The sequence below is a fragment of the Arvicola amphibius genome, chromosome 1 (genome assembly GCF_903992535.2).
Source record: "Arvicola amphibius chromosome 1, mArvAmp1.2, whole genome shotgun sequence".
NCBI classification, from domain to species: domain Eukaryota; kingdom Metazoa; phylum Chordata; class Mammalia; order Rodentia; family Cricetidae; genus Arvicola; species Arvicola amphibius.
This window is the reverse complement of record NC_052047.1, coordinates 165,302,490-165,330,358: the sequence shown is the minus strand read 5'-3', so window position 1 is coordinate 165,330,358 and position 27,869 is coordinate 165,302,490. Positions and strand designations below refer to the sequence as shown.

Here is a 27,869-nt window from a genome sequence, read left to right as displayed (position 1 = left end):
GTGGAGTGAATGTTCCGGGACAGTCACTTGTTGATAATCATGTGGCCAGCACTCGTAGGAGCCAAGGATTTAAGAGGAGCAGAGATGCACAAATGATGACCAGACTTTTCTTAAAGAGAAGAAGAAAAAGGCATGTATGTGTCTTTGTGTGCCTGTCTGTCTGTATATGTGTGTGTGGGTGCCACATTGCCTGACTCAGGTGCAGGGACCTGAACTCCAGTCCTCTCAAGAGCAGCAGATTCTCTTAATTGCCATAATCAGGATGTTTTTAAGGGAAAAAAGAAGTTGATATGTACAGGCAGACACATGGGGTGGTGAGGTTCCTGAAGGCTTCTCAAAGGAGATGACAGTAGGGGCTTGTAGAATGGCCATGAGTTCTCAGGCAGCTAGGAGGGTCATCGAGAGGAATGGGTACTCCAGTAAAAAGGGCGCAGCACCAAGTTCAGGGTCTAGCCTGGAAGGCCAAGGAAGGGCAGGGGTACCTGGAAGGGAAGTGTAGTGAGGGATCAGGGGAATGTGGAACCCAGGCTCTAAACTTAGGTTAGGAGATACCCTCAAGGGTTATGTCTGCTGTTTTGGAGTTTACCTGCCCCATGCAGATACTTGTGTATGTCACAGACTGACTGTCAGAAGACTGAGTATATGGAATACTTGGTCAGAGATACTGATCTTTTTACTAACACAAATGGAAGGCACACACAGCCAGTGTCTTTGTTAGGGTTTCTATTGTGTAAAGAAACACCATGACCATGGCAACTCTTATAAAGGAAAACATTTAATTGCGGTGGCTTACAGTTCAGAGATTTAGTCCATTATCATCATGGCAGGAAGCAAGGCACCATGTAGACAGACATGGTGCTAGAGAAGGAGCTGAGAGTTCTTTCTTACATCTTGACTGTAGGCAACAGGAAGTGGTCTGAGATACTGAGCATGGCTTGAGCATATAAGACCTCAAAGTCTGCCTCCACAGTGACACTTCCTCCAATAAGGCCAACCCTACTCCAAAAAAGCCTCTTTATAGTGTCATTCCCCTTAGGGGCTAGTCTTTTCAAACTACCACAGCCAATAAACATACTTTGTAGGTCTGTAAGACAATCCAGAGTGGTTTTGCTATGGTTTATATAAGCAGCAAGAACGGGAAGTGTTTAACTAGCATTTTCTGGGCTGATGATGTATTTATCCTCACAGGTGATACTCTCTGGAATCATTGGATTGACCACTTGGAAAAGACCTATGATACTTCTGGTATGTACAGACTGTACCACATTCCTCTTCAGAAAACCTGAAGCCCATTTAAGTAAACTTGAAATTCTTAAATGTCCTTGCTCATTAAAAAATAATTTGACAGTAGATGCTTTAGAAGTAAATGCTCCTTTAATAATGATGATGAAAGATGATAATCTTGATGGTTTATGGTTTGCTTTAAGCTCTGTGCACATCTAGAGTTATACAAATATTTCTTGTTCCAGAATTAAATTCATTCTGATGATACAGTTGAAAAAAAAATCTGTTTAGGGCTAAGGAGATGGCATAGTGGGAAAGAGTGCTTGCTATGCAAGCAAGAAGACCTGAGTTCAAATCCTCAACAGCCACATGAGAGCTGTTCATGGCCATGGATGCCTATAACTCCATTATTGAGGGGTGGAGACAGGTGGATCCTGGGTGCTAGATGGTTGGTTGGGTTAGTTGGAATGGTGAGCATCAGGTTCACTTCAAAGAAAAAGATGGAGGATGGTGGAAGAGGACACCTGACATCCTCCTCTGGTTTCCACGTGCATATGTACAGGTACATGCATGTGCGGGGATGATATAGTGAGTTCACTGTACCTATTGCCCAGCTCTTAACCCCACCACCCACATTCTTTGTTCTTCTTTGTCCCAAGCAGCCCACAAATATATAACATTTTATTGTTCGAATAGTTTGGCTGGGAAACTTCATAATTTTGTTTTTCAGATTTGCTACATTGTCTCTTTAGCTCATTAATGTTGATTTTTTTTTTTTTTTTTTCGAGACAGGGTTTCTCTGTAGCTTTGAAGCCTATCCTGGAGCTAGCTCTTGTAGACATTAGCTGATGATTTTATCTTCCTGTTGTAGAGTTAAAATTAATGTCCCAAAATGAACCATTTTACAGTGTCCAATGGCAATGCCAATGATCTGAGTCTTTGTTCTTTGTTTTTACCTGGTGTGGGAATTAGTTTAAGAGACAGTGACAACAAACAAATAAATAGCAGTGGAGTCTACATAACTGCCACGTTCAAATAAAGTTTAGGAAATCTGACTTACATTGAAGAGTATTTAAAAACACATGGTAGCTTTTCGTATTACTTTTCTTTCATATCTCTTGATATAAGGTTTAATTATTTCCAGAAGTCATTTTCAAAAGTGGTTTGTTTTAGCTGGGTGGTGGTGGCGTAAGCCTTTAATCCCAGCACTTGGGAGACAGAGGCAGGTGGATCTCTGTGAGTTCAAGGTCAGTCTGGTCTACAGAGTGAGTTCCAGGACAGGTTCCAAAGTTACACAAAGAAACCCTGTCTCAAAAAACAAACAAACAAACAAAAAAAAAACCCAAAAACCAACAACAACAAAAACCAAACAAACGAACATACAAAAAGGTTTGCTTTATATGTGTGTGATGGAGGCTAGAGGACAGCCTTGGTGGCATCTTCAAGAACTCTTGTCTACTTTGAGACTGTCTCTCACGGAACATGGAGCTGACCAATTAGGCCAGAGTAGCTGGTCAGTGAGAGCTAGGTACCCTCCCGCCTTCCTACTCCAGCACATGCCATCCTGGCAGCCTTTTTACTTGAGTTCTAGGGACCAAACTGAGGTCCTCTTGCATGCACTACAAGCATTATACGGACTATCTTTCCAACCCCAAGAGTCATACAGGCTAGGTCGCGGGCAGCCACTTCCACTTTGACTCCATGGTGAAGCAGCATGATGCGGAGTAGACATGTCAGAATCATGGGTCCCCACAGTGCTTTGAGAATCTTGAACTACACATGTCTTCAGCTCCTCAAGTAACATGGGCTACATTTATAACTCCATCATTTATTGCCTTTAGTGAAACACCTTTAAAAATTGTAAGGAGTTAAGTTGCCAGTGTAGCATTTAATATGTTGGAAGGCAGGGCAGGAGGGAAGGAGGTATAGATGAACCATGGCTCATAGCTGAGGCATGGTTTGCTGCAGCTGTTTGGGACTAGTCTCTGCAGGAAATTTTTGGATGGATGGTGTTCTTTGTTTGTATTTGGCTAAAGGAACAACTTTTGCAGTACAGTTTTCTATTTCACTGTTAAAATACTCAAGTTTAAAAAGCAAATGAAAAATAACCTTCCCTGATATTTGTATTCTAAAAATTCCAAATGATGAAAAGAATATGAGCATGTATCCTAACTAGAGTTCAAGAAAGCACACACTAGCAGGCTTTTGTTCTTGAATTGTATCATTTGGAAAGATGGCGTATATATTCATTAGTGGGCATTAACAAGTGTAGGTAAAAATGACCTTAATAAAAGTCATTTTTCTTAACTGCTTTTTACTCTATTTTTTCATCATTGTTCAAAAAAATCTATAGTTTGTTGTGAAGGATATTTGTTGTACCCAGTGTGGGGGTATGGAAGATGGCGTGAAGATCTGTTTTTGAATATCTAGTTTCCACATACAAAAGGGGGGCATGGCTGTGCATGCCTGCAACCCAACATTGGGGGGCAGATATAGGCAGATCCTGTGGACTCATTGCCCAGCCATCCTTGCCAAAATGATGATCTTTCTGTTCAGTGAGAGACCATCCCTGGTCAAGGCATTACGGCAGAGAGTGATAGAGGAAGACCTTACTGTCCTGCTGTGGCTTCCATATGCATATACATGAACACATACACTGACATTCACATATATGTACCATATGCACACACACCACATAGGACATACAACATGTATAACACCTGAAACAGTTTTTAATTTTTTTATTGTTTTATTGTGCTATGCATTTTTCTCTGCCCTCTTCCCTTCCTCCCCTCTCCCCTTCTGTTCTCTCCTGTGAACCCCATGCTCCCAATTTACTCAGGAGATCTTGTCTTTTTCTCCTTCCTATTTAGATCCATGTATGTCTCTCTTAGGGTCCTCTTTGTTATCTAGGTTCTCTAGGGTTGTGGATCATAGGCTAGTTTTTCTTTTCTTTACGTCTAAAATCTACTTACATTGAGTACATATTATATTTGTCTTTCTGGGTCTGGGTTACCTCACTCAATATGTTTTTTTTCTAGATCCACCCATTTGCCTGCAAATTTCAAGATGTCATTTTTTTTAACCACTGAGCAGTACTCCATTGTGTAAATGTACCACATTTTCTTTATCTATTCTTTGGTTGAGGGGCATTTAGGTTGTTTTCAGGTTCTGGCTATTATGAATAATGCTGCTATAAACATAGTTGAGCACATGTCCTTATGGTATAATTGAGCTTCCTTTGGGTATATACCTAAAAGTGGTATTGCTGGGTCTTGAGGTAGATTGTTTCCTAATTTTCTGAGAAATCTCCATACAGATTTCCAAAGTGACTGTACAAGTTTGCACTCCCACCAGCAATGGAGGACTGTTCCCCTTTCTCCACATCCTCTCCAGCATAAGCTGTCATCAGTGTTTTTGATCTTGACCATTCTGATAGGTGTAAGATGGAATCTCAGAGTTGTTTTGAGCTACAGTAATGTAAACAGCCTGATATTGACATAAACACAGACAGGAGGACCAATGGAATAGAATCGAAGAACTGGATATCAATCCACACACCTGCAAACATCTTATTTTTGACAAAGAAACTAAAATTATAAAATGGAAAAAAGAAAACATATTCAACAAATGGTGCTGGCATAACTGGATATCAACATGTAGAAGAATGCAAATAGATTCATATCTACCCCCATGCACAAAACTCAAGTCCAAATGGATCAAAGACCTCAACATAAAACCAAATCATACTAAACCTGTTAGAAGGGAAAGTGGGAAGTGCACTTGAATGCATTGGCACAGGAGACCATTTCCTAAATATAACCCAGTAGCACAGACACTGAGAGAAACAATTAAGAAATGGGACCTCCTAAAACTGAGAAGCTTCTGTAAAGCAAAGGACATGGTCAACAAGACAAAACGGCAGCCTACAGAATGGGAAAAGATCTTCGCCAACCCCACATCGGACAGAGGACTGATCTCCAATACAAAGTACTCAAGAACTTTAAAAAACCAAATAATCCAATAAAAAATGAGGTACAGACATAAACAGATAACTTTCAACAGAGGAATCGCAAATGGATGAAAGACAGCTAAGGAAATGGTCAACATCTTTAGCCATTAGAGAAATGCAAATCAAAACAACTCTGAGAGCCATTTCAAGTTTTACAAATTAACATTAGTTAATATTGTTTCTCCATGTGTCTCTCACTATTGCTAAACAGCCTTCTATTGTATTTCCATTGCATCATTAATTTTTATCTTATAGTTGGGCATTTGGACTTTCATATTATAGTGGTAGAAGATTATGTAAAGACTGTCACTGTGCCAATTAGTTTCTGTCAACTCGATACAAGCAAGTGGCATCTGGAAAGAGGAAACTGTAGTTGAGAATATGTCCTCATTAGGTTGTCCTGCAGGAATATGTGTTGGGCATTTTCCTGCTCTGGGCAGTGCCACCCCTGGGCAGGTGGTCATGGGTACTTTAGAAAGCAGGCTTAGCAAGACATGAGGAGCAAGCCAATAAGGAGTATTCCTTCAATTCATTCCCTGCTCCAATTCCTGCTTCCAGGTTCATGCCCCGACTTCCTTTGGTGATGGGTGTGACCTGAGAAGCATAAACTAAAATAAATCCCTTCCTCCCCACGTTGCTTTTGGTCAGCATTTTGTCACAGAAACGAGCACCTAGGCCAGTTGTAAAATGTCGATCAATATTAACTTATAATAAATGATTTTTTTAGGACTGTACTAGGCAATGCTGAGTCTGTCAGCTGATAAATTAAGTCTTGGTCACTATGCTATATGAAAAACCTAGGGTTTGCACAAATCTTAGTAATATAGCCAGGTGTGGTGATGCATGCCTGTAATACCAGCACTCAGGAGGCTGAGGCAGAACTGTGGAGAGTTCAAGACCTGTCTACGCTACATTGCAAAACCTCCTCTCACAAAGTAACCAATGACTGAGAGATGGCTTAGTGTTTCTTGCAGAGGACTCAACTTCAGTTCCCAGCACCCACATCAGGTGGCTCACAGCTGCCTGTAATACCAGCTTTAGCAGGTCTAATATCTTCTGTCCTCTACACGTACCTCCTGCCACACACACATCATGCTCGGACACACACACACACACACACACACACACACACTCTTGCTATCATAACCTGCATTAAATACATTATGTTAAAAAATAAAAATAATGTGCGCAGAAAGAAACCGGAAGTGCTTGTCAGATGTGCCTGGAAGTTCTTCTGGCACCTCCTCTGGGCGATAAAACTCTTGGCCTTTGTGGAACATGGCTTCTTCTGTACTGAGGGGGATAACTTTGGGATACTAGGAGTGGCTTTACTTCCCCCTCTCTTGGTGTATATTTCAACCCTCCCCTTTCTTTCCTTCCTTTCTTTGTTGCCGGGCCTCCTCCCTTGCTTCCTGAGTGTTGGAATGTGCCAAGGGCTAACGCTGGAAAGAGGCCTGTTCCCTTAGAGAAGCCAGCAGCACCTTTTGTTGCTTTTTCAAGCCAGGGTCTCATGCTACCCAGACAAGCCTTGGACTTCATCTTTAACTAGGCTGCCTTGCTCTCTGCGTGCTGTTGCCTCTGAGCCCCAGGGCTGGGAATTTGGGACTATTCTTCCGGGGCACATGCTAGGGCAGCGTTTTGCAGACCCGGGCTCAGTTGCCCAGGTTTGGCACCTCTTGGCTTCAGCCGTTGTTCCCGTCCTGGCACCGTCTGCCTCGGGTCTTTCTTCCTCTAGCCTGGTGCTTGGCTACTGCCCCCGCTTTGGCCTCTCAGCTCAGCAGTCACACCCTCAAGAAGTGGCTGCCCCAGTGACTGCTTCCTGCTCTCCAGAACTGAGTGTAGTGACCTAGTCCCAGACTGTTGGTCAGTTCCAGTTTGCTCGTATGCTTTTGGGGCCGTGTGTAGGTTGGGGCAAGCTTGGCCCACGTCCAGTCCCTTGTGAGGCAGCTGTCCTCATTTTCAGTTGCAGCTACACTAGCCCGGAACACGTGAGCGTCCCTCTGTAAGAAGCAGTTCTTTTGTGTAGCCGCCCCTGTGATGGTCGTCATGATTACTTCAGGCTGTTTATCAGCTTGAACAAGTGCGGGTCAGTTTGTCCCGGTTCCTTCAAACTCAGGCTTTCATAAGAACCCAGAATTTCATTTATTGAATACTCCTCTTCTTTAGGAAGAGTGCTCACATGTTCCATACAATAATAATACTGGAAAATAGGTCTTAAACACTTATAGTTGTCAGTAGGGTCAGGCATGTGCCTTTGTGTGGTAGTGTAGTAGTAGTCTTTTCCACAGAAGACAAACATTTTCCACATTTAAGGTGTATTCTTATTTTTCTACTGTTTAACCCTTTTTGATTTTACCAAAAATGTCTTGTAGTTGTTTAAAAAGCAGTCCCTGGGGCCGGGTGGTGGTGGCGCATGCCTTTAATCCCAGCACTCGGGAGGCAGAGGCAGGCGGATCTCTGAGTTCGAGGCCAGCCTGGTCTACAAGAGCTAGTTCCAGGAAAACTACAGGGAAACCCTGTCTCGAAAAACCAAAAAAAAAAAAAAAAAAAAAAGCAGTCCCTGTTCTAGAAATGGTCTCAAAAATTGTCCTGTAAATGGAACTGTCTTAATGACATGGTTTCCTTTGGTGGTGGATTAGTAAGGATCTGCGTTATGGGTGCCCAGCTGACTGTTATAGTTTAGGTTACTTGTGAAGTGCTAATTGGGACTGTTGGTACTTTCTTGTCAGTTTGGAATAGACAGGATGCATAGGACCTTCAAATCGGTGTGCGAAGGACACTGTTCTTTACTGTTACAAATGAAGGGAAGGCTCATGGCCAGGTGGTGGCTCAAGCCTGACAGCCTGAGTTTGATCCCCAGGATTCACATGGTAGAAGGAAGGAATGTAGTCTTACAGGTTGTCCTCTCATCTCCACATGCGTGGAATTCATCACGTAGATTAGGTTGCCTTGAATTTACAGAAATCTGCTTGCTTCTGCCTTCTGAGTGCTGGGATTAAAGGTGTGTGCCGCCATGCCTGGCAGGTTCCAGAGGTCCCCTAGGTCATACCCCACACCGAGGATAAGAGATGGTAACTATAGTGGCTATTTAAAAAGGACCCTTCTATTATTATAGTTAGAACAGAATGGCTTAATGTATACATTCCTCCCTTCATTTACTCAATAAGTTAGGCTCGGGAGGGGGCTCTATTCCAGAAAGCCATTTGAGATCAGGGGCCCTTCATCTGTTATGAGAATCATAGGAAGCTTACATACCTGTTCAGAGTGGTCAATGACTAACCTCCAAGTTAGAAAGAGCTGTGTCATCTTCCTTTCTCCCTCCCTCTGTCCCTCCCTCCTTTCCACCATCCCTCCCTCTGTCCCTCCCTCCTTTCCACCGTCCCTCCGTCCTTTCCTCCGTCCACCCCTCCTTTCCTTCCTCCCTCCTTCCCTTCCTCCCTTCCTTCCTTTTTCTTTCTGGTTGTCATTTCGAGATAGAGCATCATATATCCAAAGATGGCTTTAAACTTCTGTTCCTCCTGTGTTCACTTTGTGGGTACGAGGACTCTAGGCATGTGCCACCATGCAAAGAACCTCCTGATGTCATGGAGAATTGTAATCCAAACCATCACATGCAAGTGAGGAGTCTTCCATGAGGCTGAGATGAGCTCTGAGGCACTTTGGCCCTAGGCTAGTTCATTCAAATGCGTTTTGTGGCTGTACATAATTTGGAATGAGCCCTTATTATTTCACAGTGCATAAAACCTTGATTTAATGCTGACACATTACCACTAATTATTAGGTCCCTGTGGGGGAAATCTCTTAATTTATATGTCTGTGAAATAGGCGTTTTAATTTAGAACAATATTTTGAGTCCTTCATGATATACTATTAGAGATTTCCAGAACCTTCCTTAGTTATTTTGATGATATTTTAATTTCAAATGGGCATTTCAACAGACCATCGTAAGCTCCCTTTGTATAAGTTGTAATTCAGTAATCATACACCTCTCTCTCTGTCTCTCTGTCTCTGTCTCTGTCTCTCTCTGTCTCTCTCTCCTCTGTCTCTGTCTCTGTCTCTCTCTCTCTCGTGGTCATTTTGAGATAGAATATCATGTATCCAAAGATGACTTTAAACTTTTGATCCTTCTACCTTTACTTTCTGGCCACTGGGACTATAGGCGTGTGCCACCATGCAGGAAATGGTGGGCTCGAGCCTCTCACTTGTAAAATGGGAATACAGCTGTCCCTCGGGATTATAATGAAGAAAAGGTATAAATGCACATTGACACCGAATTGATAAATGGAATGCAGGGCAAGCATATTATATATTATAAAAATCATCATGAGGAAGCCTCCAAGGAGAGCCCGTCTCTTGCTCTGCTGTGTGACTACAGACACACTTAGGCCTGGCTGAGGCTGCTGGGTTCAGGCCACAGAGCTTTGCTTTTCTTCGTGATCACCTTTGGGAGTGGTGCCTGGGAAGACCCTGGGGAAGACCCTGGGGTAGAGGCCTGCAGTCACTCCCAGGGTGGAATCTAGATCCGGGCGGTGCTGTGCTTTTCACAGTGACCTAAGCCAGTGTGGCTGCATTCCCAAGATCAGGCAGGGTTTGATAGCACCAGGTTATTATCGAAGCTTAGAGGTAACTGTTCTGCTAAGCCAACGAAAGGGAGTCTTCCATCAAATTCTGCTATAAATACTCATGTGTATTAGCTACCAGACCAAAGAATAATCACACACCTCCTGGAGACACAGAGCTAAGATTTTATAGCAGCCGCATGGAACAGAGCACACAAGCAGTGTTGCTGCAGCCTCTTGTCTTGGCCACCGTGGTTGATCCTCTAAGAGCCCGTTGATCAAACACATACTTTGTCTCTTCAATCTACTTCAGTAGGAGAAATGCTTCCTTGCCAGCAGATCTCAGAAAGGATGAGGAAACAGGGGGTCATTTTAGGGTTCTAGCTGGGGTTGTGGTTGGGCTATCTGAAGATGAATTTTACAAGCTATCTGAAGATGAATTTTACAAGCTGAGGTTTGGGATTGTCCAGAATCAGAAGAGCTATGGGCTAGTCAGCCAGAGAAGGGTCTGGACGCAGAACTTGACCTGTAAGCGCTAAGTCATGATACATACGTGGATAATTGGTTCACAGTCTTGCTTGTGAGAATCAAGTGTTGCCCAGAGGAAAGCTGCTAGATTGTTTTTTGTTATTTTTAGTAATGTTCAAAATGTCAGAAATGGATAGCCCAACCCAGAACTAGTCAGCTGAGGGACAGGGATTGAGACGCAGCTCCAGAGTGGCGTGTCTGAAATGAGAGCTGCCCGACGCAGGGACAGGAGCTTACGTGGGCTTTAGTTGTCTGTACAGGTTTTTCTGAGAACCAGTTGTTACATCGTTCATATTAGTGGAGTAAGCTGATGACTTCACTAGCCACCTCGCTCCCACATGTGCCATTCTGTTTTAGTGAAGACACCCACTGTTGTTGGAAGGTAAAATATAGGCAGGCTTCTGGAGTTTGGCTGTTCTGGTGAGTGCTGCCTGGTGGTCCTGGACTGTGAGTTCCTGACTGTCCTTCAGGTGCAGCTGGGCCAGCGGGTGTGTCCACACCGTCAGCGCTGGAGCAGGACAGACAGTCTAGTGCTGGGCAGTGCCAGAGGCAGCCCTCTTTCTGGTCCGTGGCCCTGGCCATCTAGGGTCTCATGGACTGTTGTTATTCCTGAAATGACTTGGAGGGAAGTGCAACTGCTGTGGGAGCACATTTCACTTCTTTAGCCAATAGCATTTAAGATACAGTGCCGTGGGCATGCCTTCTGCTCCTTCAGCCAATAGCCTTTAAGATACCAGCCCACTTGGGCGTGGTCTCTTATACTATAAACGCAGCTGTAAAGGCTGCTAGACTCTGCTCCTGTTCCCCTTTGTGCAGAGGACTGTTATCTAGGACAGTGATCTGTAAGTCTCCCTTAAATAAAGAACCCTTTATTATTCATAATTCTGAACTAGTGTGGGATTATTTTGTGACTTCTGTCGTCATACAGCTTCTGAGTGATTTGGGGGCAAGAAGAGAAACAACTTGGGTTGGAGGACATCTTCATATAAGTCACTGGTCTGTGAGGTGTTACACGTAATACAGAGGGTGCCATTGTGTGGGCTTTTTTCCTTCTAAAACCAATGACCCATCCCACTGTGTTGCTCTGACAAGTGAAGCCCAAGGAGGGAGGGTTTGATTTGGTTCCCATTTCCAGGGTCCAATTGATTATGTTGGGGAAGTGATGGCATCAGGAGCTTGAGGCAGCTGCGCCCCCTTTGTGGCTGTCAGGAAGCAGCCATAGGGATGGGCCACCTACATTTAGATGAGGTCTCCCCATCTCAATACACTTAGTCAAGAGGATGCCTCACAGGCATGCCGAGAAGCCTGTCTCCTCAGGGATTCTAGGTCTTAACCAGTTGACAACATTAACTACTTGGGGAATCGGTTTAAACACTTGCATTTGCGTGGGCATTTTCTAAAAAGATTTTCAGGAAACTGGGGTAGACTAGGGATGGAATGAGGGAAGACTTACTTTCTGAATTGTGTTGGAGACACTGTGTGAGAGGGGGTTGTACAGAGTTATCCTCTGTTTAATCCTTGGCTTCTCAGCATCTTCAGCATCTTCGACTTAGTGTCTCTACCTTAGTGAGTTCTGTGAGAAACAGGTCATCTCCTCCAGCAGTGGAGGCTCTAAGGCCACACCTTTCCTTCTGAGCATCAGCAGATGAGGCTGTGACCCTGCCATCCACTGGAATGAATGCTGGTGCCCATGTGGAGCAGCCAGAACACTTCAGAACCCATGAATGGAGGGTGGCAGGAGTGCCAAGGCTGGTGCCAAGGGGCCTGGTTTTCCTGTATGGCCTTGATAGAGGTCCCAGCACTCAGTAGCCTTGGCACTCTCTCAGATTCTTGTGGATTTTGCAAGCTACTTGATAGCCTTGCAAGAAATGCCTTCCATAGTTAAGCTGAGTTAGCTTCTCTTGTTAGGAGTATAATTAAGAACTCTGGCTGTATATGGCAGTGATTTCCCCTCATGAATTTAATATTAACTTATATTATGTTAAAATATTAAAATTCAAGTGTAGATCTATTTTAAAGTACTAGGCATTTATGGTAACTCTGTGAGGAGAAGGAGTTCCAGGGGTGTAGCTACTGGACAGCATCATTGTGGTTGTCTTGGTTATGTGGGACAGGTGGAGAAGCAATGTAAGGGCTTGGGTGATTGTGGCAAGAAGTTGTACCACAGAGATGCCTCAGGGGGCCTGTTAGAGCCCTTTAGTGATGAGAAAGGATTGTGTGTATATTAGTGATATTCCTCATGCTATTGGAGGATCCAGGTCTGTAGTGGGTCCCCTAATTAGTTGTGAAATCCTGGGCATGATAGACTTCCTCTTTGCGATTAAGTCCCATATACTTGACATCTACCTCTGCCTGTAAATATGTTATCTGTCTGTATTTCAAACACACTCTTGTGACACTGTATAATTTACAGAATGCCTTTTAAACAGGGGAGGCAATGTTTAATCTTCACCGTCAACTTATTTGGGCTTAGAATAACCTAGAAGATTGAGAGGATTGCTTAAGGGGGAAATCAGTCTAAATGTGTGGCATCCACTGGACACACACTAGAGTCATCTGGGCAAATGATGCCCAACTGAGAAAGTGCCTCAAACTGGCCTATAGGCAAGTTGGTGAGGTATTCTCTTGATTAGTGATTTCTGTAGGAGGGTCCAGCCAGCTGTGGGCAATGATACAGCTGTCCCTGGATGGTGTAAGAAAAAGAGCTGAAAGTGAGCCAGGGAGCTCCTCGTGGTCTCTGTTTTAGTTCCTGCCTCCAGGTCCCTGCTTTAAGTTCTCTTTTTTTCCTTCCCTTCCTTTTATTGAAGATAGATTTTTTTTTCTCACATAATATATCCCGATTACAGTTTCCCCACCCTGTGTACTTCCCATGGTCTCCCCCACTTCTCTTCCCATCCAAATCCACTCCCTTTCTGTCTCTCACTAGAAAACAAAGGCTTCTAAGGGATAGTAATAAAATCAAACAACAAGTAACACATCAAAATTGCATAAAACCAGCAGAAGGAAAAGAGCCCAAGAAAAGAGCCCAAGAATCGAGACTTCACTCATTCACATACTCAGGAGTCCCATAAAAACACTAACCTGAAAGCCATAACATGTACCCAGAGGACCTGGTGCAGACCTGTGCACACTGCCGTAGTCCCTGTGAGTTCCTGTGAGCTTGGATCATGTTGATTTCTCAGGCCTTGTTTTCTTGGTGTCCTCCATCCCCTCTGGCTCTAACACTCATTCTGTCTCCTCTTCTGTGGGGGTCCCTAAGCCCTGAGAGGAGGGATTTGCTGGCAACATCCCTTTTAGGGCTGAGTGTTCCGAGGTCTCTCACTCTCCATGGGTCTCTGTATTTTTCCCCATCTCTTATAGAAGGAAACATCTCTGATGATGAAACAAGGTGAAGTCAAATGTCCCTAAGTCAAATTAGACATTGGTTCCTTATGTAAGCCTTGTGTCACCATTACACTAGCATATCTTGGAGGCAGGACACCATTTTAGATCAAAATGTTTGTGGCTGGTTTGGTGAACACATTTTTCTTTTGGTGATTTGTAGAGTACTTTCTTATATAGAAAACACTAGACCGTGGATGGACTGAAGGGGCTATGTTGTCACCAGCTCAACTTGTCTATGGTCAACAAGTTGTGTAGATGTTGTCTTCAGCAATGGGGCCTTGTTATCAGTTTGTGAGGAGCAATTTATAGTCTTGGCAATAGCCTGGGGTTGTTTGGGGGTTTCCATGGGATGGACCCCTTTGACCAACAACTCGATTAGATGTAACCCAGTTCTGGTACTGGAGTTACATTTGGTGACAAGAGATGGCTATTTGAGGGTCTGTCTCCTCATTATCTGGCTGTTTCAGTTAGATTACCTTTATATTTATATATATTTTGGGAATCTTATACTATTTTTAAGTTTGTATAGTACTCCTCAAATGCCCTTAATTTTTGCTGTCTCTCATCCCCCTTTCCTCTCCTCTTCCCCACTTGAGGCTCTCATTCCAGCCACCCGACCCAATCCATTCATAACTGTCTAGTCTAGTTCCCTTTCCTAACGGGATCTACCTGTCCCCATGAGTCCCTTGCTCTATACCTAACCTATGTGATTATCATTGACTTAGCTGCTAACATCTACATATAAGTGAATATATACCATGTTTGTCTTTCTGGGTCTGGGGCACTTCACTCAGGGTAATTTTTTTCTCATTCCATCTATTTACCTGCAAATTTCATGATTTTTTTTTAATGGCAAAGTACTAAAAACTTCATTGTTTAAATATAACACATTTTCTTTATCATTCTTCTGTTGTGGGACATCTAGGTTGTTTCCAGTTCCTGGCTATTATGAACAGAGCAGCAATGAACATGGTTGAGCATGTCTCTGTGGTAGGATGAAGCATCCTTCAGGTATATGCCCCAGGTAGATTGGGTCCCCTTTTCCTGAGGAACTGCCACGCTGATTTTCACAGTGACTGTGCAAGGTTGCACTCTCACCAGCAGAGGATGAGTGTTCCCTTTACTCCACATCCTTGCCAGAATGAGCTGTCATTTTAAAATATTGATCTTAGCCATTCTGACAGGTGAAGGATAAAATTTCAAAGTACTTATGGCTTCTATTTCCAAGATGGCTAAGGATGTTGAGCATTTTAGTGTTTTTCAGCCATCAGAGTTTCCTCTTCTGAGTATTCTGTGTAGATCTCTACCCCATTTTTTATTAATTAAATTTTTATTCATTTATTTTATATCCTGACCCCAGTTTCCCCTCCCACCTTTCCTCTCATTCCCTTCCCTCAATTCACTCCTCCTCTGTTTCTATTCAGAAAGGGGGAAGGCCTTCTGTGGATATCAACAAAGCAAGGCATATCAAGTTACCTTAGGACCAAGTTCTGCCCTTATTTTAAGGCTAAGCAAGGCGACCCAGTATGAGGTATAGGTTCCTGGAAGCCAGCCAAAGCGTTAGGGACAGCCCCTGCTCTCACCATTAGGAGTTCCACAAGTAGACCAAACTACCCAACTGTTCCTCATAAAGGGTCTAGGCTGGTCCCATGCAGGCTCACTGACTTGTGGGACCAGACTCTGTGAGCTCCTGTGTGCTTAGGTTAGTTGTTTCTATGAGTTCTTTTGTGAAGTCCTTGACTCCCCTGGCCTCTTCCTCCCTCTCTTCAGCAGGATTTTCTGAGCTTGGCCCAATGCCTGGCTGTGGGGCTGATCTTTTTCCATCAGTTGCTGGATGAAGCCTCTCTGATGACAGTTGGGGTAGTCAGCAATTTATGAGTATAGCAGAATATCACTAGGTATTAGTACATTGACATTTTTCCCCCTCCAATCATATTTGGTTCTACCCTAGGTCTCCGGGACACCCAGCCTCTGGATCTGGCACTCCAGGCAATGTCAGAGGGTGGGCTTATTCTTTGGCTGTACCAGTTATTGGTTGGCTGTTTTCACAATCTCCTCACAATCTTCCTTACTTAGCACCCACGTCCCTTTGACAGAACAGACTGTAGGTAAAAGGTTGTGTGGCTAGGCCGGCTGGGTCACAGGAGATGGCCAGTTCAGACTACACATCCACTATTGCTAGGAGTCTTAGCTGGGGTCTCTTTTAGTACTCCCTGTAGTGTGAAGCGGCGGGGCTGCGTCCCGCCGCCCAGTTCCCAGCAACCGGCTAACTTTATCCGAAATAATTACACGGAAACTGTATTCATTTAAACACTGCCTGGCCCATAGTTTCAGCCTCTTATTGGTTAATTCTCACATCTTCCTTTAACCCATATTTAGTAATCTGGGTAGCACCACGAGGTGTGGCTTACCAGGAGAGATCTTAACCTGTGTCCATCTCGGAGAGCAGCAGCATGGAGTCTCCTATGGCGAATGCCTGAAGCGTCTCCCCCACTCTACTTCCTTGTTCCCACAATTCTGTTCTGTCTACTCCACCTACCTAATTTTCTGTTCTTAAAGGGCCAAGGCAGTTTTCTTTATTAATTAACCAATGAAAGAAACATAGACAGATAACTCTCCTCCATCATTTCCCCTTTTTCTGTTTAAACAAAAAAGAAAGGCTTCAACTTTAACATAGCAAAATTACATATAACAAAACAGTTATCAAGCAAGTATTACAGTTACAATATTTAAATCTATTTTATCTTTTATCATAACTAAGGAAAGCTATAAGTATCTATTTATTCTTCAACTCCATCAAAGACTCCAGAAGGATTCAATGCTACCTGAGTAAATAAGAAATAAGTAACTTATAAAACTCTAGAAATGACAGAGACAACTCGCTGCCTGGACAGTCACCCAAAGTTCCTCTGTACCGTTGGGGCATCCATCTTCGGGCTTCAGGCCCACAGTATCCAGCAGACATTTCCATGAAGCAGAAAAATTCCAAAGACAGTTCAGTCACTTTCTGCTGTGTCCTGCAGAATGTCTCGCAGACTCTTTCATGAATCAGGAACCCCGAAAGACCATCTCACCTTTAGGCAAGTTCAGCAGTCCTCTCTCTGCTGGTTTTTTGTGTCCAGTTTATGCAACAGTCCAGCCAAGAGCAGTTTCTTGCCCAAATGGCTAACAAACTCCATAAGTAGCCTCTTCGATGCCCATCTTCCTCTTGAAGTAGATTGGTGCTGCCAGGAGCAGACGTGTCTCATTGTCATGAAAAACCCTAAGTTATTAAAACATTAAATGCCATATTCTGCAGTCTTTGAAAGATATGAAGAATGTCTATCTAACTGAAATATATCTCTACATATCTAGAAAATCTAATAACATGACTACAAGCTTAACTATTATCAATGATTATCCATTAACAACCTATATTTCCTAATTATACATTACAGTTTTTAAAATGAACTACAATCACAATAGCTTAATCAAGATAAGAAATACATATACATATAACAAAATTGACCTTAAAATCTATACCAATGCAAATTATTCATATCTATATCATCTCCCCCTTTAAATGTAAAAGAACATTTATAAACAATATTTGGGAAAATGGGCGCAGTTATTTCTCTCCAAACTGCTTCCTGCTGAATGGGGGCGCTGTTATTTAGGTCTTTCATGGTGTAACCTGTGTGCTAGGTTCCTCTCAGTTGGCAGTTGAGTGAAGTAATTTTTTGAAGATGTTCACAGCAACCTTTCAGGAGGGCGTGGTCTATCATACCATATTGGGATAGAAGCAATCCACAGAGTCTCGTCCTCTGTGAAAACAAAAGAAGAAACTCTTTTCCAAAGCATCATGTTCTTAGATCCAAATCCTGAAGTCATACCGTTAAGATGTCCATTCTGATCTAGCCTGGCAGCCCATATAACGAAATGTCTCTCTGTACTTAGCTCCTCTACAGTCAAAAAAATCAAAGAAAACACAACAAAATACATAATCCAGACTCTCTGTGAATTTTCCATTTTTACGTGGCTTATTTTTACTCTATCACTTTACTTCTTTTAATCTATAACTATCTGTACTCTGTCTCTTTAAAGACTTTAACCTTTTTTTTTTAAGGCATTAACTTTATTCTCTATATTTTCTTTTTCTCTCTTTTAAGCCTACGTGAGCCATTTAAAGGCCTTCTATGTCTGAATCTTTTCTATTGTGAATCTGTAATTTTTTACTATCCAGGAGCACTTCTTAAAAGGTTAAGCACTTCTTAAAAACTTAAGTTGCGCCACTTATAGGTAATACGGTACTGCCTGTTTACAGCCAAGTCTAAACCTTAACTGCGCAGTTATTGTGGTAATTACGATAGATCCTGCCTGAGATCAGCACAGTTCAGCATGGCGGAGCAGAGCCAAAGCCGCTCCTGTCTCAGTCATTTGGTGCCCCTGAGCCGCACACAGTTCCAGGCACACAACAGTCGACATTGGAGCCGCACTCAGCAGTTTAATTTTGATACTGAGCGTGCAGCACAGAAACTCTTTTAATCCAAGTTACAGCCAAATCAGATGCGCAGAGTACTGCGCAGACTGAAAACACCTCTCTCTCTATGGCGGCAGGAATCCGCAAACGCTGTCCCGCTCGCCTAAGCCTGATTCCACCATCTGCCCAGGTGCAGGAAGGGAGCAGTGAGCCATTGGCATGGTCTCAAAGTACTTTCTTTCCGATCCCAAGCGGGCAAGGTTTTTAAGTGGATTTAGCCCCACGTTGGGCGCCAATCTGTAGTGTGAAGCGGCGGGGCTGCGTCCCGCCGCCCAGTTCCCAGCAACCGGCTAACTTTATCCGAAATAATTACACGGAAACTGTATTCATTTAAACACTGCCTGGCCCATAGTTTCAGCCTCTTATTGGTTAATTCTCACATCTTCCTTTAACCCATATTTAGTAATCTGGGTAGCACCACGAGGTGTGGCTTACCAGGAGAGATCTTAACCTGTGTCCATCTCGGAGAGCAGCAGCATGGAGTCTCCTATGGCGAATGCCTGAAGCGTCTCCCCCACTCTACTTCCTTGTTCCCACAATTCTGTTCTGTCTACTCCACCTACCTAATTTTCTGTTCTTAAAGGGCCAAGGCAGTTTTCTTTATTAATTAACCAATGAAAGAAACATAGACAGATAACTCTCCTCCATCAACTCCCCACCTCTGTCCCCTCCCAAACCGTATTCCTCACAGTCCCATCTCCAACCGTCCCCCACTCCATCTATGAGATCTCTTCTATTTCCCCATCCCCAGGAGATCCATGCGTCCCCTCTTGGGTTCTCCTTGTTACCTAGCATCTCTGGATCTGTGGATTGTAGCAAGGTTATCCTTTACTTTATAGCTAATATCCACTTATAAGTGAGTACATTCCATGTTTGTCTTTCTGGATCTGGGTTACCTTACTCATGATGATTTTTTTTCTAGTTCCATACATTTTCCTTCAAATTTCATGATCTCTTTATTTTTAACAACTTAGTATATATGTATAAATGTACTACATTTTCTTTATCTTTTCTTCGGTTGAGGGGCATCTAGGTTGTTTCCAGGTTCTGGCTATTATGAATAAAGCTGCTATGAGCATAGTTGAGCAAGTGTCCTTGTGGTATTGAGCATCCTTTGGGTATATGCCCAAAAGTGGTCTTGAGGTAGATCAATTCCCAATTTTCTGAGAAACTACCATATTGATTTCTAAAGTAGCCGTACAAGTTTACACTTCTACCAGCAGTGGAAGAGTGTTCCTCTTGCTCCACATCCTCTCTAGCAAAAGTTGTCATTTGTGTTTTTGATCTTAGCCATCCTGACAGGTGTAAGATGGAATCTCAGAGTTGTTTTGATTTGCATTTCTCTGATGGTTAAGGATGATGAATATTTCCTTAAGTGTCTTTCAGCCAGTTTAGATTTCTCTGTTGAGAGTTAATCTGCCTTTAATTTCTTCCTTTATTTTTTCCTTGACCCATTGATGATTCAGGTGAGCATTGTTTAATTTCCATTAAACAATATTTAAATGTTTAAAATCCATTTGTGGGATTTCTGAAATTAGTGTTGCTGTTGAATTCTAAGTTTAATCCTTGGTGATCCGATAAGATACATGGGGTTATTCCAATTTTTTTTGTATTTGTTGAGGTTGCTTTGTTACTTAGTATGTTGTCAATTTTTGAGAAGGTTCTATGAAGTGCTGAGAAGAAGGTATATTCTTTTGTTTTTGGATGGAATTTTCTACAGATGTCTGTTTAGTCCATTTGAGTCATAACATCTGTTAGTTCCCTTATTTCCCTGTTAATTTGCTGTCTGACTGACCTGTCCAGTGGTGAGAGTGGGGTGTTGAAGTCTCTCACTATTAGTGTGTGGGGTGTAGTGTGTGATTTAAGCTTTAGTAGTGTTTATTTTACATACGAGGGTGCCCTTGTATTTGGGCATAGATAGACTTAACATTTTCTTTGACTGAGGTATTCATTTCTTCTTTCTTGTCATTAATACCTGAGATTCTTTCTTCCATCTCTTTTTCTCTGTTGGTGAGGCTTGTCTCTGAGGTTCTTGTTCGAGTTCCTAAAATTTTCATTTCCATATTCCACTTAGCTTGAGTTTTCTATATTAATTTTATTTCCACTTTCTAGTCCTGCACTGTTTTTTTTATTTCCTTTCACTGGTTTATAGTTTCATAGATTTCCTCCTTAAGGAACTGTATCATATTCATAAAGGCCATTCTTAAGGGTTTTGTTGTTGTTTCTTGACGGCCTAAGTCACAAAACAATCCCACACCAGTTTGGAATTATGATTAATAAAAGGGTTATTTATTTAAAGGAAAAACTACAGATCACTGTCCTAGACAACAGCCCTCTGCACGACCAGGAAAAGGGGTCTAGTAGCTGGAAGTGGAGTCCGAAGCAAGAGAGAGAGCTCAAGGCTACCCCTGCTTTAAAAAGCAGCAGAGACCATGCCCAAGTGGGCTGGTATCTTAAAGGCAATTGGCTGAAGGAGCAGAAGGAGCTTCGCAGCAGTTTCTCAGCCTGGTGCAATCCTCAGGGCATGCTGTGGTAGGCATGCTGGGCTCTCCTGGAGACATGCTGCCCTGGCCGTTATTGATTGTATTTTTACACTGACATTTAGGCAGCTGGGTCTGGGAAAATTGTAATTCCAGGTGCTGATATTTGGTGTTGTCTTTTTTGGGTGGGTATTTTGTTCTTAGTTTCTGTTGCCCACTCTGGTTCTTAGAAGAGTGTGGTGGTTGTGTATTGTCAGGTAGGAAATTCTAGGATTCTGGTAGGTGTGACTTCTAGGGGTTCCAGGCCAAATGTGTTCCTATGTATTGGAAGCTGACATTTAGGGATGGAAATGAATGAGGAGTGAGGGCTGAGGGGTTCACAGGAGGGAGGAAGCCAAGATGTTCCACCAGAATCTGCTTAGTCCTCTGGGAATGGGGTCAGAGCATGAGGGAGGTGCAGCAGGTGTTCTGCTACAGAGCTGGGGATGAGACTGGGGGCTGGACTTAGAGGGGGAGCTGCAGATCTACAGTTAGCTTCCTGGTTCTCCGACTGGAGTGTTGCTTTGAGTTTTTGCCTCAGCTTCCCTCAGTGATGGACTGTAATCAGGAACATGGAAGCCAAATAAACCCTTCCTGCCCCAAGTTGCTTTTAGTAATCGGCTTTATCGCAGCATTAGAAATCAAACTAAGACACACAGCAGTAAGAAAAAGTAACAAATACGAGGGGGAAAAAATCCACTTTTGTTTATCAAAAGAACTTGTTAACCATATTACTCTTTTTAAAAATAAAAGCTATGGCTTTTTTATATTTCTTCTAGCCTTCAGATCTGATGACATGCTGCTGTTAAGCATTGTAAACTCTCATTGCCTTGTGCTAATCCGTATTCCCTTTCTCCCTCTTTCTAAAATAGTTTTCGTTTTCTCTATTGGTGACCTTATAATACTGAATTATATTATATGCTTCTGTCTCACATAGTTCCTTAGCTTCCCATCGTCTCTTCAGACTGTGCCTTTTCTAAGAAGAAATTAGCCATGTCCCCTCCTTTCTTCCTTCCACTCCCCGGGTTTTGACAATAACATTGCTATCCTCATACTGTCATAGCGCAGACATTTTGCTTTTCGAGGTTGTTATGCCATCCAGATCTTGCCTGCACACCACCTATATGACAGAGAAATCCATCCATGGTGTTTGCTGCGTGTGTGTGATGTGGACGGTACTGCCCTAGGGAGCCAGGAGCAGATTGTTTTGAATTCACCTGAGGAGAGATAGATACTGTTTCTCCTGTATCCTAGAGGTCTTTGATGATCTAAGCAGGGCTTGCAAAGCCGTTACTGAAAACCCATTCTGCAGTCCTTAGCTGAACTCTGCTCTCCCTTACCCCCTTTCCCCCCACCCCCCTGCTCTGCCTATAAAAAGATTAGGGCTTAAAGAGACAAATGTTATGGAGGAAGTTACTGGATTGTGGTGGCATTATGAGTTCCCCATTCCCCCAGGGGGTACTTAGAGATAAGCACTTGGAGACCTGATATGGGTCCCTTGACTGTGCTAGCGTTATGCCAAAAAAGGCTGGTTGGAATGCCCTGTGGCTTCAGTTGGGAAACAGCTGTGTAGTCACAGCCTGGGCTCTAGCAAAATGCTTGTAGCTGGCTGACTGGACCTGCAGGAAAGTGGAGTGAGGACCCTGGAGGAGTGGGGAGACCACAGGTGAGGGAGGCTGGGCTTGCACTGCTGATGCTAAGACAGAGAGACTATGGTCCAGCAATAGGTGTTCCGGAGGAGCCAGTGCGGGCTTCATAGGTGGAGTGAGTGTCTGCAGCCGCGCTAAGATGGATGAAGATCATCAGCTGATTGATAATGAGACATTATCAATCACAGCAAGCTGAGACCTAGACACAAGACAGAGGAAGCAGGACATGCAGTTGCCCCTTGCCATTCCCGTGCAGCCCTGCTTATTTCCTGCAGTCATGGGCCCAGGGCCAAGGAGAAAAGCCAAAACTCAAACGAAATCCCGAGCTTCCACTAGGACACAAATATGGGCATCTCAAGGACCTAAGTTTTAATTATGACTTGAAGTGACCAGAGCTCATTTTTCATCTTGCGCTGGAAGGAAAGTCAAGGGCCTAGCCCTGAATTTCATCTAAATAGACAAGGGTGGCAAAATTCACAGAGCGGCTGCCACCAACACTGGGAAGGAACAGGTGACCTGTGTCTCTCAAGCCCCACTTGCACGCATTGTTTCCTGTGGTTGGGAGCATGATGGGCAGAGAGCAGGAGATGCAATCCTGTGTCACTCAGGCGAGCAGTGTTCTCAGCAGCCAAGCCAAAGCGCATTAATATTCTTGTCTATTCTTCACTCTGCAGATGCCATATTTTCATTGGCTTCTGTTTTGGACCATGACTTCTAGTAATTACTCTTCTTCTGCTTTGTTAAAACACCATGACCAGAGGCGACTTAAGGGCAAGAGTTTATTTTGGCTTATGGCTCCTGCGGGATAAGAGCCCATGGTGGCAGGGTGGCCTGACAACAAGCAACAAGCGTGATAGTAGGAACAAGAAGCTGAGAGATCACATCATTAGCCACAAACACAGAGGGTAAACCACAAGTGTGGTCAGCCTACAAACCCTCAAAGCCCACCCCAAGTGATCCACATCCTCCAGCAAGGCCGCACCTCCCAAAGATCCTACAGTCTCCGTAAATGACATCACCAAGCAGGGATCAAATGCTTAAATACCGGAGCCGGTGGGGGGGACAGTTCACAGTCAAACCAGCACATCTTTGATGCACAGCTTTCTGTTTCCTGAAGTTCCTAATGCCCCTTTGCTTTCTTGTGTGAACAAAACAAAATATCTCATCTCAGATATTATGTACCTGCTCCATATTCTTTTTCTTAAGTGTGGGTTTCCAATGCTGTAATTGACGTACATAAATTTTACTTGTCTAAAGAACACAAGTGGTTTATGTAAGCACGTGCAAATGTCACTGCTGCCAGTTGCTGGTCCAGCTCCTCTTCAGTTCTTAATTTATCCTCTAGGTGTTTTCTTGAATTTTGCTTTTTTACCATGCTATAGTGGTATTTATTTTATAATTATATTTTTGTAAAACTATTAACAACTTGAGATCACTAAATCATTCTTTCCATAACAGTTGTTCTTGTTTGATGTATGCTACATTTTCATTTCTCTTTGAAGATAGATAATTGATACATTAATATATTTTTATTATCTGAGAAATATGTTTTCTGCATTGTAGTGAGTAGTGTTGTTTGACTTTACCTAGAGAGATGCAAACACATATCTCTTCAGTCCCAGAAAGGGAGTCAACCACAGATCAAAGAAATGTTAGCAGTATGTATGAAATACCATAGGAAACCTGTTAGTTTATAAATTAAATTTTTTGAAAACTACATAAGAGCATATCTGACAGTTTAAATACTAACATCCTCCGTTGCTGACTTTGAAACAGACTTTCTGGAGATTTGAGGCAGGATTAATGTGCTGGCTAGTTTTGACTCAACTTGACACAGCTTTGAGTCATCTGAGAGGAGGGAGCCTCTACTGAGAAAATGCCTCCATAAGAGTGGCTGTAGACAGGCCTATAGGGCATTTTCTTAATTAGTAACTGAAAGGGTAAGGCTCAGCCCATTGTGGGTACTGCCATCCCTGGGCTGGTGATCCTGGGCTCTATGATAAGGCAGGCTGAATAAGTCATGGGAGCAAAGCAGTAAGTGGTACCCCTCTATGGCCTCTGCATCAGCTCCTGTCTCCTGTTGAAGTTCCTGTCCTGACTTCTTCTTGTAGGAGTCCGCTTGTGTGTTCCCAGCTGCTTAAACTCCTGAAATAATCCCACAAAAACTATATTATTTGCAATACTATTTGGCCAGTAGCTTAAGCGTATTTCTAGCTAACTCTTATATCCTAAACTAACTCATCTCCATTAATCTGTGTATTGCCACATGGCTGTGGCTTACTGGCAAAGTTTGGGCATGTCTGTCTCTGGTGGCGACTCCATGGCTTCTTCTGACTCTGCCTTCTTTCTTCCAGCATTCAGTTTAGTTTTCCCCACCTGGTTCTACTCTGCCCTATCAACAGGCCAAGGCAGTTTCTTATTCATTAACCAATAAAAGCAACACATAGACAGAGGACCTTCCACATCAACTTCTTTTGATTATGAGCAGTGGTATGGAAGTATAAGCCAAATAAACCCCTCCCCCTTGCCAAGTTGCTATGGTCATGGTGTTTCATCGCAGTGATAATAATCCAAACTAAGATAATCAATAAAAGAGTATAACATTTGGGGCTGAAGAGTGGGAGTATCTGTTGCTCTCGCAGAGGACCTTGGCTCTTTTCCACATGGTATCTGTAGATCTAGTTCTAGGTCTTCTGATGTCCTCTTCTGACCTCTGTGGGCAGCAGGCAAGCACGTGGTCCACATACATGCAGGCAACATACCTATACCCATAAAATAATAAGATAAATAAATCTACAATAATTCAAAAGAGAGACTATACATTTACTATAAAAAGTAAATCCTCTTGGAAAAGTTTGTGTGTCTGCATGCATGTGCACGTGCAAATGTTGCACCACTCCATGAGTTTGTGCACACTCCGTAGCACACGTGTGGAGGAGAGAACAGCCTTCTGGAGTCAGTTCCCATGTTCCACCTCACTGAAGGAGGAGCTCCCTTGTTTCTGCTGCTTTATCCGAGGTTAGCTGCCCGTGTGCTTCCTGGGTGACTCTCCTGCGTCTATGTGTCTGTGTCCCATGTCACAGGAGCATGGAGATTACATGTAGATGTATGCCACCACATCTGGATTTTTACATGGCTTTGGGAATCAAGCACAACTCTCAGATTGCTTTTGCCCTTCCCTTTTACCTACTGAGAAAACTTTTTTTCCTTCATTCTCTTCTTTTGTTAGGGAAACTTTCAAACATACTTCAAGTAGAGAGAAACCTAGCAAGCCTCCCCCCCTGTATAGTCCAGTTACAGTAACCAACACTTGTCCAAAATGATGTCATGGAGACTCCTAATGACTTCCCTCCTCCTTGGCATCTGGATGACTTTGAAGTAAAGCCCAGCATTTTCATATTTCCATTTCATTTTTAAATGCCTTAGGATAGACACACACTACACACACACACACACACATACACACACACACACACATATATACATAGACACATATATTTGTGTGTATATCCTATATATCAAATATATATATATATTTGTATGTGTAGCCTATATATATATATGATATCTGTCTATCTATATATATATGTATATATGATAGATACTTTATTGAGCTTGCCAAGCATCTAACCGTTGTCTTTGTAGTTTTCATAATTACGTTGTTTTAATTGGCACCAAACTGAACCCTTGGTTGCAGCTGGCTGATGTTTCTCCATGTTTGCTATAACCCTCTCTTCCTCCTTTTTTTTTTTTATCTGATGGACAAACTATATATTTTTTCTCTATTTGAGTTCTACTGCATCTCATGGTAGGTTTGCTGTGTTCCTCTGTCTTCTTTCCTGTAACCGGCTGTTAAATCTATAGGCTTGGCCTGGCTCAGGTGGCATTCTGGTGGCAAAGAACTCCCTCTGTGGTGACTTCCGCTGTTGCCAGTAAGCACTCATTGTCTGCTGACTCTCTTGTCATATGGCTGTCACTGATGACGTTGGGACAGCTCAAGTAACTTTGGTCTTTTATATTTAAAAACGCAAATTAGTCACAAGTAGAAGACCTTGAATGATTGATCCCACATTGGGTCCTTGAAGTCCTTCCGTTCTCTGATTTGTCAGATGCACGTCTTTGGGAATGACCCGCGTCTACATAGGAAGCCACATACTGCAGCTTGTACTCGAGGCTTTGTGGTCCGTTTGAACCGTGTTACAGCTTTCTTCTGGAATGCCTATTGTTTCAATCAACACTTATTTCCCTCCTTCTCTGCTGGTTTACCTGTTGAAAACCAGTAACCAATGGGAACGTTTGAGAAATAATGAGTCAACTATGTGGTCATTTTTACTGGGCACATGCTTTATGGCAGGCTTGGTTTTAGGCTCCCAGCTACAAGTGGACTCTTTAGATTTTATCATTTCTTTTCTGGTGTTTGAACTTTTGAGATGTTATGGGAAATACTTGACTCCCTGGTCCATGCAAACTGATTGGGTTACTGGGAAATATATAGTATTATCTCCTGTTTTTCTCTCCCCCCACTTCCTTTCTCTCTCCCTTTCTTAGTTTTTTATTTTCTAGAACTTTACATATGTGGAAGCACAAAGCATATATGTTTTCACTTACTTGGATGTTTCTGAGATCATCCATATTGTCACATGTATCAGTGACTTGTTCCTGGTCATTGCTGTGCTTGACGCCATTGGAGACTGTGGTGATATTTTGTTTGTGCTATAACAATTAAAGCTTGCCTGAGGATCAGAGTGTGGGGCTAGTTAGCCATAGAGGTCAGGCAGTGGTGGCGCACACCTTTAATCCCAGCACTCAAGAGGCAGAGGCAGATGGATCTCTGTGAGTTCCAGGCCACCCTGGGCTACATGAGATTGATCCAGTCTAAAAGAGAATCAGAGCTAAGGGATGGTGGCTTACACCTTTAATCCCAGTACTTGAGAGTCATTCGCCTTTAATTCCAGCACTAGGGAGGTGGAGACAGGAAGGGATATGGCTGGGCAGAGAGAGGAATAGTAGAAGAAGGAGCTCAAGGCATTCAGTCTGAGGACTTGTAGAGACAGGATACTCCATTCCATCTGAGGATTCAGTAGAGGTGAGAACTAGTGGCCGACTGCTCTGCTTCTCTGATCTTTCAGCTTTCACTCCCTAATTTCTGACTCCAGGTTTTTGTTGTAAAGACCAATTAGAATTCTCACTACAGGAGACTCCTTGTGGGTCAGAGCTGTGTTTAAAGGCCAGTAATGTTCCACCATGCTTGTTTTAGTTTACAGTGACTTCATCAGTAGACTCCATTAATTTTAATTTTAAACTTCCTTTTATTTCCAGAGGGATCTGATGGCTGCCCATGTTTGAGTCTTTGGGCGTTCTGATGAGTAAATCTTGTCATGTTTACCTTTTCTTTGTTGGTGTTGTGCAATCCAGTTCCTCGGGACCCCCAAGTCAATTCTACCTTCCAAAGGCTTGTGCTTTTCCCCTGTTATC

The 27,869-nt window shown here is 43.1% G+C and overlaps 1 protein-coding gene across 1 annotated transcript in view; it reads left to right on the top strand.

The window, feature by feature from the left end:
* Fam189a2 (family with sequence similarity 189 member A2) overlaps positions 1–27,869 on the top strand; it is a 63,501-nt gene that overhangs the window by 10,163 nt on the left and 25,469 nt on the right. Inside the window, exon 2 of the mRNA XM_038350020.1 lies at positions 1,189–1,245. Coding sequence (XP_038205948.1) covers positions 1,189–1,245 — 57 coding nt within the window. The remainder of the gene's footprint in view (positions 1–1,188; positions 1,246–27,869) is intronic.